Source organism: Aptenodytes patagonicus, chromosome 5 (assembly GCF_965638725.1).
Source record: "Aptenodytes patagonicus chromosome 5, bAptPat1.pri.cur, whole genome shotgun sequence".
Taxonomy (NCBI): Eukaryota; Metazoa; Chordata; class Aves; order Sphenisciformes; family Spheniscidae; genus Aptenodytes; species Aptenodytes patagonicus.
In genome coordinates, this window is record NC_134953.1 from 34,348,515 (window position 1) to 34,371,006 (window position 22,492).

Consider the following 22,492-nt stretch of genomic DNA (forward strand, 5'->3'; position numbering starts at 1 on the left):
TTCCGTTAACCTATCTTTGAAGTCGTGCAGTAATTATGTAACTGCTCTGGAAACAAAAGAGGCACAGCCAGGAACCCTGCCTCTGAGCAGAGCACTTGGGAGGGGAAAACAAACAAAAAAGTCTTTGCTGAATCTTTGCTCTTTGCTGAGACTTCCCCCCACCTCAGCCTTAGGCCAACTTGGATGGGAAAGCTGTAGCAAGTGTCAGGCTTTTGTCGTCTGCTCTATTTTTTGGGATTTGTCGTGGAGGAAGAAAGTGAAGCCTGAGCATCATATGAGCAACTTTAATATCAGGGCATAAATGCCGAGAGAACAGTAACCTGGCTCCTTTTGCCCCTGCAGGAATAACGTTGCTGTGCCTTTCATTGAACTCTGAGATCTGAGGCTTGGAGGAAGCGTTCGGTTTAGAAACCACTGTAAAGTTTTCAGGAAGGTGTAGAAGATGTCAAAGCTAATTTCGAAGCCCACCCATCCATTTGGAATTTGCAACCGAACTCCGTTCTCGTTTCTGTTTGTGTAAGTCCAAAATAACCTCACTTTAGTTATTTCATCAGTGTGAACAAGAACAACAGCTGACCCACAATATCTAGGTAAGTGCCAACTTCAGCCCTCAACAAATCCAAGTATTTTGGGGAACTGGTCAAAGGTTCATTGATGTTTGCTTAATTACATCTCAAAAGTTTCCTTGCATTAATACCTTTTAAATAAGATCAGGTGGCAATTCATAACTGCAAGTGGCAGTGCTGTGAAAAAAGCAAACCATTATAAACTCTTCTTTCCAGAACAGTTTTAAAAACAGGAATTTGGAAGATAGGAAATAACTGAAAAGCATGTGAGAATATGGAAGTTCTACTGTCAGCAGCAGATGAGACTACTATAGCATGACAGCTAAGCTTGGCAGGTTCATCATCATGTGTAAATTACAGGACATTTGTATCATTAAAGAAAAAACTCTAAAATATAGCTTTGCAGTGGTAAAGGAAAGCTGGCCCAGCAATTATAGGAGATTACTAAAATGCAGTATGGACCAAAGAGCGAGATTTGCAAGAGAAGCAAGTAGCAGGCAAATAAACCTGGCAGCATGTTAACCAAAAAAAAGAAACCAAACCCAAAACCAACACACAACCCCCCCCCCCCAAACCTTCCTGAAATTAAGGCAAGAGGTTTAAATATATTTTCATTACACCACACACACAAAAAAATACCAGGCTACATTTCTGGCTGCTTGTGCTAGTATAAACCATTCAAGATGTGAATTTTGTAGCCTGAAAGACTCTCTCAGTCACAAGCAGTTATAACAGTGTATAGTTTATTCAACATTTAATGGCTTGACCTAGTAAATCTTTGGCAAATCTTGATCAAATTTTATTACTATCATGAGGTATCCTGACTCTGATCAATTAAACATTAGGACTCTTTAGGAAAGAAACTAGCTTAATTTTATAGTTTTCCTCAAAGAGGTAACCCAGAAAAATGGAGACACCTTCTTACATTTTACAGAAACCTGAAACTCAGAAAAAGTTTCAGAATCAGAATATTCCACATATTTCAAAAGAACAGAGTTCTGTAAAGACTGAGTAAAGTTACGTTAAACCACGACAAGGTATTTGGAAAAAACCAAGCTATTTAACTCTAGCAAAAGTACCGAAATCTGGTCCATTTCATTTTAGAAAACAAGCTGGATCTCCCCCTCACTCAGTTATTAGGCAATGCAAAGGTGCAAAGGCAAGTACTCTGTTCACATTGTACCCTCTTTGCCCTTGTTATTCCCCTGACACATCCAAAGTGTCTTCATGTATTGCTCATAATGATTTGTTTCATTATTCAAATCAACATTCTGTAAAATGGAGGGTGGTTAAGTTAAGCTGTTAAACACCAGAACAGAAACAAAGTCTGTCTTTCCTTGCCTGACAGTCCTGCCCTGGAAATAGTGATCTATGTTGAACGTTAAAAGTTCAAAGTGTAAAAACCCTTCGGGGGTTCTTGCTCTCAGTAGTCGTGGGAAGTGGTGTTCACAGAAGCTGATTATTTCCTTCATGTTTTTTCCTTCCATTTTCCTTCCATATGTCTCTCCTCTCAGACCCTTTACAGACAAAGATAGGAACAAGCCTGAACCAGTTTAACTCTGAAATGAGAACCTATCACGAGCAGTCTCCACGCTGGTCTCCAGCTTGCATGCTGGCAGTGCTAAAAATGTGCTATAGTATTCAGTCCAAAATGGGTTTGTTTTTGTCTTTCTCTTACAGATCAGGCAGATGGATTGAACTAAGATAGCTGGTAAAACTGGCAGGACATTAATGATATTTCTAACAATGTTTGCACATGCACGGAGATTTCCCTAGTAACATCTCCCTAGAAAAAAAAAAATCATTATGCTCCAGACAAACTTAGCAGGGTTACTGCTGTCAAGAAACCATGTTTTCCCAAGAATTTAGGTAAGATTTGGGCTGAAATTACAGTTAACATGAATTTTAGTGCAAAGGGCCATCATTTCAGTTAGGTGGATTCCTAAAATATACCATAAAATAGAAGTCCAAGCTTCATCATGCAATCTTGACTCACACAAATTGTTCTTGCAATACATCATCCCTTAAATCAGGGAGACTGCTGGAACAAGGGCACAGCATTCCCGGAGCATCTTGGGGAAGCTCTTGGGGTGCTTCAGCTAAAAAGATAGGTTCCTTTCTTAACTCAGATATTAATTTCAGTTACACAGAGTCAATACAGATACACTTAATAGCAGGAGATACTTCAGTCTACACAGAAGTTTTTTAAAGAAACAATGACTTTTCACAATATGAAACAGTTAACTTTAAAACCCTTAATTATCTTCAGGAACTAACAGCATTAAAATCATCCTTAATTAAAACACTCAAGACAACAGCAAGACTAATCCTAGTGTTCCTTAATAGCATGAGGAATGCAGTAAGTTTTAACAGGTTTAATTCCTTAGTACGTTGTCATGGCTAGCACTTGTTCTGGAAAGAAAACCCAGGAAAATAAATTTAAATAAAACTTATGACAGTTACAGTTCACTAAATCTGCTGCAAAAATCTCTGTGTAGGAAAAGTGAATAGATGATTTTACATTTATACAGAAGTATGTCCTGACAAGCAAAAGCAACAGAAGAGTGTATTAAGTTTAAAAGCCTTAATCATTTTAATCACCCATCCACAGAAACTCATTTCTAGCTACGGTTTCTGTGAAAATTAAGATTTTGCCGATATGTAACACTGCAGCTGTGGATTTGATCATATTTAGGAACTTCAATTTCTCTACTGCCAAGGCTGTGCTATATTTTTTACTCACATTGGGGCCTAGATAATTGATAGATTAGTGTAGATCTAGATCTACAAGACATGCAACAGCAGGAGAGTAACCCCAAAACTCACTGCCAATCTTTTCTTCCCCCATTTGCTCAAGTATACACCCATACATAAATTATAACCTATTTCAGGTAAAGAAGGGTGCTTCATTGCCGAGGGTCCCTTTCCCTACTGGTAAGTACTTCTACACTTCTCCGTCTGGCACTGCCCTCTACTCTCCTGTCTGCTCCTAGCTTTCCAGCAAGTAAGTCTCTCCAAAGTTCATCCAGCTCTCGGTTCTCTGATCAAACTGGAGTTTGTTTTGGTACTTTCTGGTGCCAGCACTGCTGCATAAGAGAAACAAACTCCACTACTGTTATTCAGCTTAGGGCTGTTCACAGCCAGTAGGGAGTTGTTTTTGGAGTCCTAGCTAGGCAGAGAGGAAAGGGCTAGTCAGAAGATATTTGAGTACCTGTCCTATTTTCTCTCTGCCCCTTTATTAGCCTCAAACGCCACTTTTCCCTTTCAACCAGGTCCATCTATTCTCCTCCTGCTCATCATGGCAGCACTACGTTCTAACATCCTCCTTCAGTCACTTATCAGTGTCACACATCTGTATTAGACACATTTTTAGAAACAGGATTGGGTCCAGTGCCATTTTCAAATCAACAGGTGCTCTCTTTGGCCATCATGGCATTTTAGTTTGTTCTTAGATTTTAGGATCATCAGGCAAGACCGTGCTGTGGCAGACAGCTGCAGAGCACAGCACCTCCATGGGTGGGGGTGCTGAGCTGGCCTTTTTTCTGCAAATTCCTGCTGTTTCAGGTTCTGAAGAGACAGAAAGCTGTCAAAAGCTGGAGGGGTGGGGGGCTCCAACCCTTACAGTACCCAACCTGGTGGGCTAACAGCACGCTTGTTTGCAGAGCTGAGAGCTGCAAAGCGACCTCAGCCTGTGCTTCCTGCATGCTCCAGTTTCCGCCTTATTCTGCACTTAGCTACAAGGGTGGAGTACGGCTCTCATACTGCTCTCCCAACGGCCTCCAAAGCTTTGGATCCACCCTATGGGGCACGAGACACCTGAAAGCTCAGAAGGTCCTGAGGACATCAGTCTACCCTGGGGTAACTAAGCATGGTGCAGCTGTCCCAGTGAAGATAGGTATACAGAAAGGGGAATAACAACACCTAGAGGGCAGTTATTAAAAAACAACACCACAGAAGTAACCACCCAACCCTTTTCATATCACAATGACTGCAAAAATTCACATACAAGTGATCCAAAACAATTTGCCTTATTTGGTGATGTAGAGTAGCAAATCTGCATATTCCAAAGAAAGTCAGGTACCAACCTCAGCTGAACTGCAAAATTACTTCATATTACTAACCTTCTTTCTTTCCCTTGCTAGAAAATAAGTAAAATTAGATAGCATGTGTTGAAGAACCAGAGAAAAATTAGGATGATTCTTAGGAAACATGAAAAAAGATGCGTCACAGCAGATTTTCAATTCCCATCTCCAGGCAGAAAGATACAAGTACTCATTATTGACCTCTTCTCCATTTATTTTTTGCTGCTGACAGCCAAGATAGCGTTAAGATTCACTATGGAGTTACAACCTGCTTCATTCAGCAATAACTGTCAAAATGCACTCAGATCCAGAACTGCAAGAGCCCAGCTCGCAATACTGCTTTTTCACACTGGATCAAAGGGACCTTCAGTTACAGGAGAAAAGCCAGAGTGTGACTATAGGGACTGAGGAAGAAAGGAGGTAGGAGTGGTATACTTCTGAAGTTCAGCCCCAAAAATACATTCCGCACTGTGACTGGGCAAAATAAAACTCTATGTAATGTATTATAAAGGGGATCTCAAGCTATGAAAGTGCTCTCTATCATACCGTGATCCCTGAACACAGCTGGCTACACCCAGATGTGCTATGATGTAGATGTAATTTCTCCAACTCATCTCTAGTATGGCAAAGAAAAGCATTCATGCTGCGAAGTTTAAATCAGTCCCACTAGACATCAGTATTTCCCTGCTTGTTAGGAAGGATGGAGATGGTCACACAACAGATACTTAAGACTCCCACAGATGACTGTTCTGGTTTCATTAAATTCACATGCCAGATTTTGTTCAAGCCTCAGAGAAAAAAATATGGGGCAAACTGTACAGCGTTTTCACAAATATAAAGAATTCGGAACTAATCTTGTTCCACGCTGCAAACACAAGCCATATCCAGCTTCCACTTTTTATTCTTCATTGTAAATACTCAAACTCTTGCTCCGTATCACCCAAAGGAAAAAAAGTTTGTCACAGCAGGCATCACCAGTTCACTGGTTAGCATGAAGAGACTTTTCCCCGTGCAGGAGTAGAGAAAAGCCATAGCTGATTTTCACGAAGAGTCCTGAGGGTCAAAAGCAAGGTTCCCATCTCAGTCTCCCCAATACTTGTCTTTAGTGTTTGCTGCATTGAAGTGAACTAATGGTCTTTATACGTACCTTCAGTCTCCCTCTGGGAAATGCAGGACTGACTTCAACCTCTTCTTGCTTCTGGGCTGAAGGATATACCATATACCTTGAAAGGTATGGAACGGCCTCAAAAGCACGTGAAACAGACTGGTATCCAAGCCAGCATCTTTACATACAGGAAGGATTAGGCTTATTAAATCGCTGGCTTTGCAATGCATCATTCTTTCTCCTGCTCTCAGCAGTTTACCAGAATTTCTAAGTTAACTCCTGCAATGCTGGGAACTTACTTTCCTTTATAAAGGGGTACAAGCACCAGAAGAAATACAAAAGAACCATCTAAAGGGGAGATCACCTGGACAAGGCAACCTGAAATTAAACCAATCACATGCATCATCTTTCCCTTTTCACCTGAAAGTATTCAAGCAACTCATTTCTGTTCAGACAAATGTCAGAGAGAAAACAAACGACATGCATGAAGACAGACAGCATCAACACAGCTCATTCATCCAGTTCAAAGACCCACCGGCTGTGTCAGTGTTGGGCATGGTACTCACAAGGAGACAGGCAGAATCACTCATTGCTCAGCATTGGCAGCAGTGGAGAGAGGAGAATAAAGACATTTTAAGAAATACTGCATGGGTTCTAGGAACAGAGAGTAACATGGATCAGCTAGATTAGCACTCACTGAAGTACTTCCATGGCCTAGTGTCCAAGAACTTGCAGCCATCATAATACAGCGATTTTACTGGTCATACTGTCACCAAATTAAATGGAATAGCATGCTTTATATATCACATGCAGAGGCCTGTGCTGCCTAGAGCAGAGCATGCGGTCACAGAGATATGCCTGAGTAGCAGCTGAACAACAAGACAGACAAGTGGATTCAACCAATGAGTTTAGCAAGACTCAGACACTAAATACAAGATAAGCATAGGTAAGCGCTACTGAAACTTTGAGATCTAAGCCCAGAAACTTGGCAATACAGGCAGATACAGGAAATAATACTTACAAAAGCTACTGAGTATGCCACACAGGTGAGCTCTGTGCTAAGTTGATGAATGAATGCATACAACAAAAAGGTGACAAAACCAGAGATTTCACAAGGGATGACACAACAAAGTATGCACAGAATTTTCACAAATGCATACCATTGTCTTTAGGCATCTAAAGTTTACAATTCAACTATAACACTGCAGTTATAGTACACTATGCCTGCTTTTCTCCTCTCTGTTTCTATCCAAAGATTATTAATATGATGTCCCAGTATCAAGAAAGCACTCACTACAATTAAAAAAGATATCCATAAATTCAAATTGGTTAATGCTTTAATATTATTAAAGATAATAATTGATTAATGTTTTAATAAGAAAAGATTACAAAACAGTAGAAATCACAGTGGATTCTTAAGACAAATAGCCATTAGGAAATGACTGAATCCATCAATAGTAGAACTACTTAACTGTAATCAGGTTTGATTACAAGAAAATCAAGAAAAGCTAAAGTAGACCACCAGACACGATAACCTTTACTACTACAGAGAAATAGCAAAAGCACTCTTTTCTGAACTACAAAATATATAGCACACTCCTTAACACAAGCAAAGGAAACATTTTTTTCCCCTTCTCCTCCTCTCAATATCAGATTAGAAAAGTAGCTGTATTGCTGTATGCTGCTTTTGACTCAAAACACATGAGTTTTCCTACAAATTTGTACAAATACATATCTCTCTCCCTATGAGCTTAGAAAAACCAGAAAAAAGATGAAACACTGTTCTTCTCCTACCCGCCAATCATCAGAAAGTACCCTCAAGGTAAATAGGCCTACTAAGACCAAAAGATACTGCAGTTCTTGCTGTGGCAAAAAACTCTCACTGAACTCTCACTGGAAGGCAGCGGTAAAAGGTTAAACATGCATGTTGAATTCAGGGGAGAAAGATATTCTGGAATTTTCCCCACAATAATAGCTCAAGAAATATAGCTACATTCTTCCAAGATAGAAGCAAAACTGATGGAGTCAAGTATTAGACTTTGAGTATTCACCGAATCCAAAGCAAGCAACATCTCCTATGCAAACTTTATTATGCAAATAGGATAATCCCCAGATTCCCCACTCAGCCATTTAAGTAAAAATACCAGAAATGGCCCAACTAGAATCAGAGGCAGCAAAAATAAAGACAAGCATATATCTTTCTCCGATTCCTAGTTCTCATTTTCTTCCTCTTTTTCCCAGTGATGACAGGCTGACAGATAGAATGAAATATACATTCACCCCATAGTCTTCCATACAAGTAAATACAAAAAAAAAAAAATCAAGTGTTTATTGGAAGTCTGCATGAAGGCACAGATGAGCTTGATTACAGACACATCGTAACAATTACAAATATATGTAAACACCTTGAGATATACAACAAAGCAATAATACAGCTAATACAGGAATAAAATATAACCTGCTAAAAAAACCTTCTTTGTATCTGAGGTTCTTTCAACAATAAGCTCCAATTCACACCAACACAGTGTAATGCTTTTAAAGTCATCACTTGGATTCATGCTCAACTAATGTGCACTTTGACCATTGTTGTTAACCAGTGGATTTATAAATTTGATCCGAATTTGAACAGGCTTCCTTCACTAGGGTCAGGAAAACATAGGAATAACCAGCTAGACACCCAACCAACCTATAATGAGGCTTTGTAGATTCTCTAAATACACAAGAGCAATCACCAAGGTACTGAATTTAAATACAAGCTTCAGAAAAGCTCAAGGATGCTTGTTCCATTTTTACTTGCATTTGAGGAAATTGCTGTATTTCTGCAGGAAAGGAACAGTCTACAGCTGTCAGGTGATTTTTTTCTTCCTCCACAGGAGGCTTAGATTTCATCTGAAACACCTGCCAAAACAAAAGTCAGCAATCACAAACTAAAGTGCCTTGGACAGCTTAGGTTTTACCACTAGAATAAAACACCTTTGTTTATAGATACAGTATTAATTTATATTGTGAGAAAACCCGCCTTTGCACACAGAAGATGACTTCCAATATTTCTGTGGAAAGGGGAATTGCTATTTTTGTTTTTTAATTAGATACCAATGCCAGGAACTTAAAAGAACTGCAACACAGCACTTTTTGAAAGGAAACCACACAGAAAAAAAATATGTAATTTTAGTACAGGCAATTCCCAGGCCTAGCCAAAGAGTACTCTGAGCAGCAATTTACTACAGGGACACAGAGTTTTCTCAAACTCAACCCTCAACCACCTGTCCTAACTCCCAACTCCTCCTCTACAAAAGCTTTATAACCTCCGGAGCACAGTTCCAGTGAGAAAAGACTCCTATCCAGGTAATACATGCAGAACAAAACCTAGCACAGCTACAACATTTCTCCTGACCCTGTGGTCACATCATCCCAACCTAAAGATGAGGTAGTACTTTTCTTTGGAGCCTAACTAGTTGAATAGGAACAAGTACTATTCTCCCTAATGTAGCAGCTGTCTGTTAATGCAGTGCCAAACTCCATAGTTTCATCTCCTCTTCAGGGCACACTACTAATGCAAAAACAGCAACAGCTGCTAAAAAAAAAAAAAATCATGATATGAGTACACACTCCCACCTGAACTATGACTGCATCGTAAAGGCCATGGTCTGGCATATTCAGTGACTTCCTCCGGTCTATGAAGTGGCAATGACTCTTAACCTCTGTTTGTACTGGGACTAGTGGTTATTACCCAAAAGGAACATAATGAAGGATATCCTGAGTACTTATTACAGTGAGATGTAGAATTAAAAAAAAAAAAATAAAAAATTAAGAACTCTAGTCCAAATCCAAAAAGGGCTGGGAGAGGAATTCAGCTCCTCAGGGAACTGAGGAAACCAGATTGTCTCTATGCATACAGACCATTTGGTACTCAGGGGCTTTGTTTTCCCTCTCTTCAAGAGGACAGATCTTGCCCCTCAAGGAGGTTGTTGTAACATATGCATGTATTATAATTTCATAGCTTACACTCATAAACCTTCTGGTTTCTTATGAGATGGCTTGAACTGGAGAAATATGCTCTGCATAGTCCATGCTCTGTAGACTCCCAAGGATCAAAAAGAAATAGACTGCCATGACTGAAACAAAAAGGAAACATCAAAAAGAGTTGAATAGTATTAGAACTCATACTGCTTGTAAGACTAAGTGTTAAGATTAGAAAAAGCACTACAAGACTTAAACAAGATCCCTAGATGCATCCTCTTAGTAAGCAATAATCAATACTGAGGATGAGAGACTGCGTTCTTTGCTTTACAAAGTATTCAAGGCTCTTTTATTTGTCTCCATGATCAGTTTCCATTTATTTAACAAAATATACGGAGTCTAAATTGTCTCCTGTCAGCAGTACAACTCACACAGATCCCAAGAAGCTTTCTCGTTTTCATTGCTTCCAAGACTGCATTCTTCATTCAGCTGAAGTGCACAGCGATTCCACCCAGGCAGATGGATTCCTGAACACGAACATTGTAACAAGAAAGGAATCCTGTTCTGTTCAGCTCCAGTACAGCAACTGCCAATGGAAAAGCACTGACGCTTCCTTGAAAAACTCTGACAGTCCTTTCTGCCCTTGGGAATATGCTCTCAGAGGAGTACATGTAATCAAAACAATCTTATCTGGCTGTTAGTTGGAAGACTATCTCCGAACAGTCCCACCTCTTCTTCCAAAGAACTTCTCTGGAACAAATCATGGATAAAATAAATTCTTAATGCTCTACAGAGTATCAGCTGCATTCCAGTGTCCAAGCCAGATCCCTTGAGAGAAAAAGTAAAAAGAAAGCTGCTTGATTGTCAGAGAGGAAAACACTGCTGAGACAGCTAGAAGTTTGGGGGTTTTGGGGGTTTTTTTGTTTTTTTAAAACCTTTAGCTGTAAAGGGGTACACTCCCAAAATGTTCATCACAGCTAAAAATTGATTCTGTGGCCTTACACAACTAGTGATGATGATGCAGTGTGCAACTGAAAAGGACAGCACAAACCCACCCAGGTGCTTCTGAGATAAAGAAGTCAAGCACTTAAGCCCTCATGGTAAGCTGGACCTCACTGTCAAGTGAGTTTCTCCAGTCTATAGGAGATCTGATAAAAATCACAGCTGCAGAATCGTAATTCATGACTATAATTAACAAGGAAAACTGAAAATCCATTTACATTTATTAGGAGATGGTTGTGCACAATTCCTCATCTTATTCAAAAAGTCTACAAATGGAGTGTAACATTTCTGATTGCAAGCAAATATTTGTTCAATATTCTTAGTTAGGTAAGGCCAGCTTAGCGCCTTGTTACACTTTCAGGATTTAAGTATACATTTGTCAGTTCTTTATTTTCTTCTGGTAACAGTCCCACTGGAATAGTAAGGAGAGTTCACTAAGACACTTCATAACAGCAGCTGAACTTGGGTTAGACAAATTCAGTTTTGGAATATGCTTCAAATGTAAATTATTCTAGGCAATTTTCCATTTTAAGATCTTAAAACAACACTGTCAAAGGCTTTCCCCCCTCCCCCCCACATCTATACTACCACCACTATGAGCCACTCTATAGAGCCATGTGTCCAAGAATCTCAAAGCACTTCAGAAAGGAGGGCACCATTTTAAATAGTGGTATACTTGAGCTGGAATCCTACTTATAAAAGAATCTAATTTTTCTTCGTCTTATGTTTACAAAAGGACAAGCATCAAACTAAACCAATCCTATCTTGACCTTAGTCCCACCTCTGACTGTCTGTAATTTTCTCACATGCAATCCTGCCACTGATTCAGGAGCTCTGTTTAATTACAATGCTCACAGCTGAGTTTCCTCTATGGAAAGGTGAGCATCTGCTACCCTCAATTGTTTTCAGATGGAAGCACTGGTCAAATTTTAGGTCTGCCACAATCTTGAGAATCACTTGATTGGAGAGTCACTACCATAACTAATGTAATTTGATAATGCACTTGATCCCATATTGGTTTAAGAAGTGTAATAGACTATATATGCATTTCTCTAGATTCTCTCAGAGCTGAAACTACATAGCTACACAGTGAAGAAATTCTAGTTTTGCCTTAAGCTGAACCTTTTACAACATTATTTTAACTTACTATTTTGATTTAGAGCACTAATTTTATAAAGATTTTCAGTTTGCAATTCTTACTGAATAGGTGAGCGGCAAACATGAAAATATATGTACAAGTGTTAGTATACTACCAGAATGCTGTACTTCCTTCTTAAAAATGTCCTTAATAAAGCATTAGGCATGTCAAACAAACTTTTGTAAACAAAAGATAAATTACTCATGTTCTGCTCTGATTATAGCCAGATACATATTCTCATAAAATAAACATTCTCTTGTCATTTTCCATGGCCCACATATCCATATATATGAGGTAAACCACTTAAAATCATCAATAATATATAAACCTCAGTACTCAACAGGAACCTCAGGAAAAATATAACTGAGTAGGATGTCAATATCAAGAAGTGACACTTTGTTCCACTGCAAAGTGAAACCAATTTATTTGTGCTAAATGATGGAAAGAATGTATTCAGAATACATTTCTTTATACATTGTACCGGCTTAGGCTGCTAAATAAGCATTCATTAGTGCCATTTTGTGCTACTTTCTTGTACTCTGTTTCTACCAAGCAATACAACATTTTGGCTGTTACGCCAGTATATTCCTATATGCTCATCTTGTATCTTATTTTCTAACAGACTTTTGAACATTTAGAATACCTGTTCAAACTTTGCTTCAGGGGAATCACAATTAATATATTTTTAACATGAAAAAAATCATCATCAGCTGTTCTCTACAATCACATTGCCTTCTGCAGAAAAAAAAAAAAAGAGCACACTTTAATCAGCTATCAGTAACCTGTGGGCAGGACCACACTTACCGATGTTAATTTTGACAGATCACACAGTATGGGCAGCTTACAGGTTAACGTAAATGTCAAGTGAAATCATCAAATCTTAAGGTCCACAAATTGTACATTCCACAGACTCCAACAAGCCAGTTCCCTCACTGTAAAATTCAGACTGTACCATACATTTGAGGTGCTTTTAAACAGGAGAAGTATGGATGTGTCCTGTGTGCTGAATTAAGCTTATTTACTACATAATACAATAGAGTATGTGTCTTGGGCACTGATTAATTAGGGTGTCTGACTCACTTTTGCACTAGAAGCTGTTATTTCAAATGACTGAAACGTACTGCTGATTTTCCATAAGCTTGGTAAACACTAATACTTCAGAATTTATCGTATAGCCCATCATGCCTTTAATTTTCTGCAAATTGTCATGAAAAAATATAAAAAGGTATCCCTTTAATTTTACAAACCTAAAAGCCAGGAAAATGAAGCTTTGGAGCCAAGCAAAACGACATAATGCCGTATTACCAAACAGAGTAGCAAATGTTCCAGCCAGAGAATGGACATACATGTAGTTCAAGTAAACACTGATGGAAAACTTTGTTAAGTTAGTGTTGTAGACCCACAACACTGGCTGCATTTTATACAAACGTTTACAACACAATTAACAGTGAAGCCTATATAACCTCAGTGCAAATAAGTCAAATCCAAATATGCCAAGTAAGCCTTTGGCTTTTAGTAAACTGCTCCATGTTATGAGTCCACTTCTGACATACAGACTGCTGAGCACATGCACTAAGGCTGAGAGGAGGGATGCACTGAATGTTGAAAAGTGGCTGACTGCGATGCTGCGGATTGGACCGTAGGTTGCACAGGTGGTGGAGGTGGTGGCGGAGGTGGCTGCACTGGGGTCTGCGTGTTTGGAGAAGGAGGAGGAGTGGGACGTTTAAATTTGTCAGGGCTGTTACTTCTTCGTGGTGAAGGCCTCTGCAGAACAAATATTGAAATTATGTTTAACACACTCCTGAACAACTTTAGGTGCAAGTCCTCTAATCAATGTACTGAGCTTGGCAAAAGAAAAAAAAAAACCACACCACAAAAAAATCCGAACAATTATGTGGGAAGAATCCATTTCAAAACATTGCAAGAATCACAATACAACTTTTACATAAAATAAATGTTACTCTGAAATGGAGTAGCAAAGGAAAGGGGAAGTACTTTTGAGATCAAACAGAACACGCATTCCTTCCTGTCAGCTTGCAGGAAATGAACACAAGACATACGTCCTGAAGATACGTTTACCTATGATAACCAGCAACCTAAAAAAAAAAAAGAGAGATACTGTAGAGACAGCACCTCCCAGTTGTGCTTGCCCAACCAGTAGGTGCTGATGAACCTTTAACTTTACACTGCTGGCGTATGAAGACTCAGCCTGCACACTGGAGCCAGACCAAAGCATAATACAAGTTGTTCTTTGGAGAACAAAAATTATTACAACCCTTTGAGCTGCAGGAGTGAAGCAGTTGTTAGAGAGCTCCCCTCAACAGAAACTACAGATTTTCAACAACCTGTGTGTTTACACAAAGATTCAAAACCCACTTTATCTTTACAAACCAGTAGGGGGGAATCTTCTTTAATGTTAGCAATGTAAAAATATAAATTACACTGCACAACGCTAACTTCTGCACTTTTGAAAGCAAAATGCTCATTACTTACCAATCCAGTTAGCATTAATCAAGAACCTCATGGCATGACAAACCACCCACCCACAATTAATAATCAACCAAAGGTGATCAACTCTGGGGAGAAGCATGATTACAGTGCTACACCAAATATACTACAGGTAAAGTCAATTTATTCTGTAATGGAGATCAAAAATGAAGAGTCAAGAATCAAACTGCAGTTTAGTCAAATAATGTATATTGTATCTATTTTTCTGCACAACTATGTACAATAGATTAATGCTCTATGCAAAAAGCCAAGGGATTCTTGACGACTGATGTCTCTGAAACACTTAAAATCATTTATTGCATTTGTGTACATCTAATAATATGAAGGGACCTGGTTTCAGTATCAAGACAAAGCCAAGTGCTACTTATGAACACCTTTCTCAAAACAATTAGTATTTTGTCCTGAAGATGATCTTTTTCATAGTGACTCAATGTGACACCAATTAATTTACGATTTCAGAAAGAGTAGTATTTCACAGAGACTGAACAGAACAAGTTCCTTGAAAAACTTATTTATAAAATTAGGGTCCAGGTTTTCCAGAAGCATAAAGATCTTCCTGTGACTAATTCATGTGACACACAGCAGTGGGCTGAACCTGGACCAGGATTCTACCTTCCTGCTGAGCTCCAGCTTCCCTCCTGTTCTACCCACTATTGTAGCATTCCCACTGCTCTTTGCTCAATTAAACTAACAATTACCTTTGCACGCTCACCCAAATGATTTTAGGAGCAGCTATATTTTAGCATTCTACTAAAAATTCTATTGAAACATGTTTTCACATCTGAGAATGACAAGTATATACAAAACCTTGCAGGATATTTATATACTATCATACCTGTTGAGAAAAATTAAAATGGTCTTGATACAACAACTATAAGGTATTTTGCCAAATGGCTAATATTTAGGCACTCTTTGTGCATTAAATTCCACAAATATTTAGAAGAAACACGATTAAGTAGAAATGCATCAAACATCGGAGATAAAAAGGAAATAAATCCAGTTGAAAGATATGAGAAATTGTCCTAACAAATGTTTATATTAACTTTCTTCTTTGCCAATGAGAATAGAAAATAAGAGTTAACTGCCTGTTACAGTGACATGGTGGTAGCATTGTGTGTCATCCTGAAGAAAACCTGAGCTTGGAGCAACCTCAGATGACTCATCCGTCAGATGGTGGAGACTAGGAGAAAAATGAAAGCAATGTTTTTACTTCCCGGGATAGGCTTAGTAGCTTAGAACATCACTTCTCACACCCTGCCTGCTGATCCATAAGATGATACCTATTACTGTCCTTAAGATGATAATACATCCTATTCTTTTGCAGAAAATAAGGTTCTCCAAAAAGAATCAGTTTCTGAGGGGTGAAGAGGAAAATCAGGGTTGAAGAAAGCAGCAATAGATATCTTGGAGTAAGGAGACAAAAACAAACATTTACAAAAATGTTTTGTAAAAAAGCTTAAGGACAAGCAATCATAACTTTTAAAAACCAAACTGACATTGGTAACAAGTATTTACTATTTTAAATACTTACTGTAATACCATGGGATGGTCCCATATGTTGCACATGAAGGCCTGGGGAATTGTAGTAAGACATTCCAGCTCTAGTCAGTGAAGTTGGTGGTGTGAAACCAACTGTGTGACTTGCATATGACAGACCTAAAAATTGTTAAAACAAGGTAACATCAACATTCTTGTTTAGATTACAAACTGAAGTGTGAGGCTTTTCAAAATTTTTTAGTTCTGAATCAATGATAGGTTAAGAAATGGTAACTGCTGCCAGATTAGACACCTAAAAAATAGTCATTGTACTGAAAAGCATGATGTAAAATTATTTTCTTTTCTTGTAGTAAACTACCATATGTTTCAAAACATACATTATACAATGTTAAATATTACTTTTCACTTAACATAAACGGTCTAAAGGTCCCCTGGCAGCTTAGTTTTAGTCCACAAGTATTTCCATCTGGCCTTCTATTTCTCCTCGGAGGAAATGGCTCCCTGAACAAAATACAGTCTGAAGAAGCAGAGCAGTTGTGCCTGGAGAAGCCATCTAGCATTGGGCCACTACGAGTTTCCACAAAGAAACTGGATGTAGGTGGCTCCTCCAAGGCATACCAGATCTGCACTCAGGCTTCCTCCTGTTTTGCCTTGGCATTTATAGGCAGGGACCCAAAGATCTTTGGGGCTGTGAAGTTAAAACATTCTGGGATTAGTTGCTAGCAGGACTGGACTAGCAACTAACATTTAAAATTACAACCTGTTTTATCCACATTAAGGAAAGCCTAATATTCAAAAGTGCAAATATCTAATTCTTCCATTTAAATATTTCCTTTCTGTAAGAACTCATTTATAAAAATGCAGAGTACCTGTATAGCTAACCAAGGTAAACAGAAACAGCAACTGCTAAGTGTTTAAAGTTCAGACCTTGAAGTGTTCTGAACATCTTGAGTATTTCTCAAAACAGAACATTTTCCAAAACCTTTAGCTTATTATTGCTTTCTGACAAAAATATCAATAAGGTAGGAGAAAAGTCTTTTCTCAGCTGTTTAGCATTAGACACTAGCAACTGCTTTGGAGAATTATGACCAAAAAAATTTCTAAAGCTCTATTAAACTTTTATAACACCACATTGGATTTAACAGTTTTCACACTTCAACACTAAATCAATGCAAAACAGTGCCACTGCAGCTACAGTATGCACCAACACCCAGCTTTGTCCTTAACTGCATGTATCTGTGTTTGTGCCTATAACTGATGAGACAAGATCTTGGGGGGTGGGGGGGAGAAACAACCCCAAGCCTCAGATCACTAATAAAGTCATATAAGAAAACATACTCCCCTTGCTTCCTTCAATTCTAAATTTGATTCTGCTACATCCCCAATGTATGTCTGGTGCAAATTACGAGTGACTCCAATGGAATCACTGTCACTTTAGAGTAGTTAAACAATGCAGATTAACAAAATTAATCTGACTTTTGACTACACAATTGAATTGTCTGTACAGCACATGTTTTATAACCAAGTGCTTTTGTAAGCACAAGGACAGAAACAAGTCAACATTCACATAGGTGACAATGTATTGTAAGTCAGAGACAAGAGCCCAGAACAATAAAAGGCAAAATATATGCTTAAAGTCACCTTTGCAACATTACAATTTTGGACTGCTTTGGGATAAACCAGCTCCAAAAGTTTTACAAATGCAAGTCTACATGACAGTCAAAGAAGTGATAACAGAGTAGCGCATGTACATCCAAGGTAGCTCATCTCTGCAGCCCAAAATCTCTATCTAGCCTAGCTGCAGAAGCAAAGCATAAAACAGTTTATCTACACTAAAGACTAATTGGTAATTACAGTAACTAATCCCCAGCTGCCTAGGAGTAGCAATACTTCCACAATCTTCAAAGTTCCATGCACTGTGCTAGAAATCTCAGCAGTATCTCAGCTTGAAAGAGTCCTCAAAAGCAGCTTCTCAAGCCATGCAAGCACAAAAGGCTCTGGGATTCAGAAGCCAGAATCTGACCCATTAAACCTGGCTGGCTATCCATATGAAATTATAGCATTTCTAACTAGTTTCAAATTATGTTTCTACAAATTCAGGCACATCATTTCCCAAACGAAACATGCCAAGTCATACAATTACTTGATGCAAAATAGCTGTTGTATTATTCTGTGCTGATATTTTTGACAGTGTCTTACTGTACTATTTTAGATATAAAGTACTCACAAACTATTTGTTTTCATCCATTACTGCATTCATATATAACAGACAGCTGTACAAAATTCCCTATTAATCTCATTAGTTCTCTTACAAACTGCTGCTTCTTTTTTTCTGAAGTCTGAAACTTCCCAACTGTGGATATTAATTTATCAGATGTGAAGGAGAGTAATGTAGCTGCCTGTGCAGAAGTGGTAGCCTGGAACATTTACTGTACCAACATTACCAAAATTGTGAACTCTGTTAGAAACAATCATTTCAGCTGTGCTATTTTTAACTCTGCTTCAGACTGTGTTTCAGCATCCCCTGTCTGTGGGATATAATTCCCACTAGAACGCAGCACTCTTGTACCAACTACTGATGGGAAGTAAAGTCCACGGGGAACAAGGAATGTGCTTCAGTCCCAGTGTAGGAACAAATCAACAGAGTACTCCTGCACTGACACATCAGCACCTAAATTAGGTGCATTTCTAAGTAATCTAGGATGCAAGCCTGTAAGTTACCAGATCGTTTTTCCTATGCGTACTTTCAATTATATATATATATTTCAATTATAACCACTGTGCAATTACAGTGGTTACTGCAGGTACAATGTGCAGTTGAATATTGTATTATTATGAAGGCTGCACATGTATAACCACAAATGTTCAAAGTTGTTACTCCAGAACAGTTGTTAGCACGACTACGTTTCTGTACACACAGTTACAGGAAAAGGATAACAAAACATGTATTGTTTCAAGTGATTTGGCTCATTTCAGAAGCCCAAAAACCTCTTGAAAAACTCTATCATAATGCTCATCTCTAACACGGTAACATGGCTTATGGCCATAGCTAGTTTTCACACATGCTTACTCCTTTTGCAACACTTGGATGAAAACTATTTTGAGTCCTTCTGAAAAACTAAAGTCAATCTTGAAAATTAAAGCATTTAAAGACATTTTATATATTCTAGCAGACCTGTGTAATAAAATGTCTCAATCCCATCTTGCAGAATGTCAATATAAAGCACATCTCATTTGCCCTTACTGTAGGACTCTGTTTGACGGGTTCTAAAGGTGAACTTGGGAAAGCAGGGCATGCAGGATTCACTTCGTTATGTACAAGTGAGTTTGTGATCACTATATAACATCCATGGCCAACAACTGTTAATGAATGTCCAAGCACAATTCTAAGGGATTTTAAATTTCTGCCAATAAATGTGTTAGTAACACAAATACATAGACTTAAAAAACATATTCCGTAATTAAAAACTTAGAAAAGGTTAGTTTGCCTTTGTTATACAAAGTACTAGAGACAGGAATTCTTAATTTTATAGTTATTGTTTTACAACAGAAAACAGCAGAAGTACAAAAGCCATTTCTCTACTAAAGAGAAATGGAAATTGACTTTTTTCCAACACGTTCAAGATTAGACTTCTACAAGAAGTTTTGATTCAGAGCACAATAGCAGTCTCATTACTAGTTCATCACCAAACTCTAGAAATCTGTTTGAACTATGCATCTGTTGGGCAACTTCTATGGGGGCGGGGGGGAAGAAGAGACAGTAAAAGAGAATAAGAGCGCAAAAAAGAAATAAAAGTTCAAGTGATAGCTACTTAACTGACCTTTAATATCTGTTCACAGTGTAAAACAGAACTATCTGAAAACATGCTGCACTAGAAGACATCTGAGGCAAAATTATTCTTACATTTATGATACAGTTTTTTTCTCCAGACTACCTTTGAAAGGCTACTGACCTAAATATATTAATAGGGCACGTCACTATGTGATGCATACAATAATTTTAGAAACTGAGTTAAATATTTACCAGGTGATATAGGTCTGCTAGAACTTGGTGAGGGTGTATAAGGGATAGGACTGGACACAGTGCGAGGTCTTAATCCTTGTGCAGACATCTCATTAAAATATCTAACAAAAAAAGGTAAAGAATAATTAGATCAAACCTTTTAAAATGTGCCATATTTTAGATGTTTCACTGTGGTTTTTCCAATTCCCATAAGAATCACATTAGATTAATGAAGGACCAGTCACCTTTAGGAAATCATGACAGGAACTCTCGTCATTGCTGAAGGCTCAGATACTGGCTTAACTTTCAATGGAAATAGCTTGACTCATCTTAGTCATTTGCAGTTAAAACCGTACAAGTTGCACATGATTAGAATAGTACATATTAAAGCCAGAGGTATAAATCATGTCATCAAATCTGACCTACATTCTTGCACTTTATACATCATCTCTACATTGAGCTCAATAGCTGGTCTGCTTCCAGAAAGGCATTCAGCACTAATCTGAAATCATGAAAAGTTGGGGGGGGAATATCATTAAAGTATTGATAATTTGTTCCAACAGCTGATCAGCCTCACAGTTAAAAACAGGCCCTGTTTCCTACTTGAATCCCTCTGGTCTCAATGTTTAGCCATTTGCTCATTGTGTCTTTTGCCACTAGAACAGAGAGACATTTTGGACCCAGGACTTTCTCCCACTAAAGATACTTGTAGGTTGTGTTGCAAGACACCTCCCACACTTCACTGTGATAAAGTGAACAGTTTAGAACCTCAGGCAAGGCATTTTTCCCCACCTGTAATAATTTTAGTGGTATTTATTTGTACTTTACTCACTGAATGCAGTGAAGCTTCTTCACAGACATCAAGTAAAAGGAGATAAAAGTCATACCAATTGCTCCTACTTGCCACTTACTGTTTATATCTCAAAAGTAATTTTATGTATTTTTTCCCACTGCACTAGGCTGGCAGCTTTCAGGTTGACTTGCTTATGCACTCTCCACCTAGATTTTTCAGTCATTGTCTGGATTAGAGGGTCCCCTGCTCACATGGTTGCAAATCAGTGCACCTTGGTTTATATTATTACATTTAGCTGTGTTTCTTTACTGGACACAGCAAAGCAGCAGGCAAAATTAGCTACCTAACAGCCCTTTGACTCTTACTTGTCTCCCCTTCTACCACTGTGTTCTCAGAAATTCTTAGTAGCTACATTTATTTCCAGATCACAGAAAAAAAAAAAACCACAACATGGAGCAGCATTAAAAATATTCCTATTTGATGGAACTCACAATGATGACTACTTTGAGATCTGTGAGCCAGTTCATAAACTATTTGAAACATGTTTTGATACTGCATCTTATTGATTTTTAACCAGGATATTCTGAGTTACTAAGCCACAACACCTAACACAGGCAGTACATTGTAGTGATACCAAAGTTGGTTTAAATTTGGGTAGATCAGGTAATAAAAGTAGCTGCAATAGAGAACAACAGAAAATTAACAAACTGGCAAATTAAAGTTAATTAAATATAAGTTTTCTAAAGAGCTACCAGTGGCAAGGTTAGCGAAATTGAACTGACCAGGCTACCTCTGCAACACACAGTAACTTGTAATGCAGACAGTATGTGTATTACAACAAGACAGTGGTCTTTGTGATTTAATCTTATTTTATTCTACATAAAGACAATTTTCTGTAAGTCATCCTAGTACCTGGATCAGGTGATATGGAATAGCAGCACACCATTAGTATGCTTCCTGGTTTCAGATATTTCCCTACTACTCCAGAGAATAGGATGGGGGATTGAGAAGACAAAGCTATTGCTAGTCAGGAGGAAGAAGTTTTGGGAGAGCTGTGTATTTTGCATTCAGGAAAGCATCTTCATCTACCCCCATCTACAAAAAGTAAGTATCATCAGCTAACAGAACGCAACTGAAAAAACTGGATCTCTGATCCATCACCACCATCATTTTTAGAGAGACGATGTAAGCTGACAAAAATTTACATTTTAAAATAATTACTGCATGTAGTTCCACAATTATTTTGTCTACACAGTTCTCCTAAGACTAACCACTCTAATACCTGCTTCGTCCTTCCCTTTACTTTGTATTACTTACACTGCAAATACCTGTTTTGGAGCGATTCTGTCACGCCTTTGTAGTACCAAGAAAATCAACATGACAATGAAATTCTAAAAAGTACAGAACAGTTACTCAAATTTTCCTGCATTTTATTGATTACCACTACCTACAACTGGTTGACAAAAAAAATTATTAGGATACTCTACATTTTTGGATTAATACTGGTAATTCACATCGATTTAGATTTTGACTGTATTTCCATTACAATGTAAATATTAGCAGAAAGGGTTAGGCTAATAAAAGTAGATTCAAACACCAGAATCCTGTGTTTCTAACAATTTATTTTATATAGCATTCACTACCTCTTAATACCAGATGTTACTGCAATATATGTCAGTTGCCCAGTATTTCATTAAAATGAAAACACTACCTTGAACTTGAAGGGTGCTCCTTGAAACAAAATATCTGGTACTTTGTTTCTGGTAAATTATGGCTTATAACAAATATACTGATCACCCAAGAAGAAATATCTCAGTATCAGAAGAATACACAGCACA

The 22,492-nt window shown here is 38.1% G+C and overlaps 1 protein-coding gene across 3 annotated transcripts in view; it reads right to left on the reverse strand.

Moving 5' to 3' along the window:
* Window positions 1-8,061: 8,061 nt before the first annotated feature.
* CCDC6 (coiled-coil domain containing 6) overlaps window positions 8,062-22,492 on the reverse strand; it is a 57,303-nt gene continuing 42,872 nt past the window's right edge. The window contains exons 7-10 of one of the 3 annotated variants that reach the window (XR_012995453.1): window positions 19,883-19,983; window positions 15,893-16,017; window positions 10,145-13,617; window positions 8,062-9,868 (exon numbers count right to left, since the gene is read on the reverse strand). Coding sequence is in view for 1 of the 3 variants with exons in the window: in XM_076339310.1 (XP_076195425.1) it covers window positions 13,426-13,617; window positions 15,893-16,017; window positions 19,883-19,983 (418 nt within the window). In the remaining 2 variants the exon portion in view is untranslated. Of the gene's footprint in view, window positions 13,618-15,892; window positions 16,018-19,882; window positions 19,984-22,492 lie in introns of all 3 variants that reach the window. The other 2 variants (XR_012995452.1, XM_076339310.1) reach the window with 2 other exon arrangements.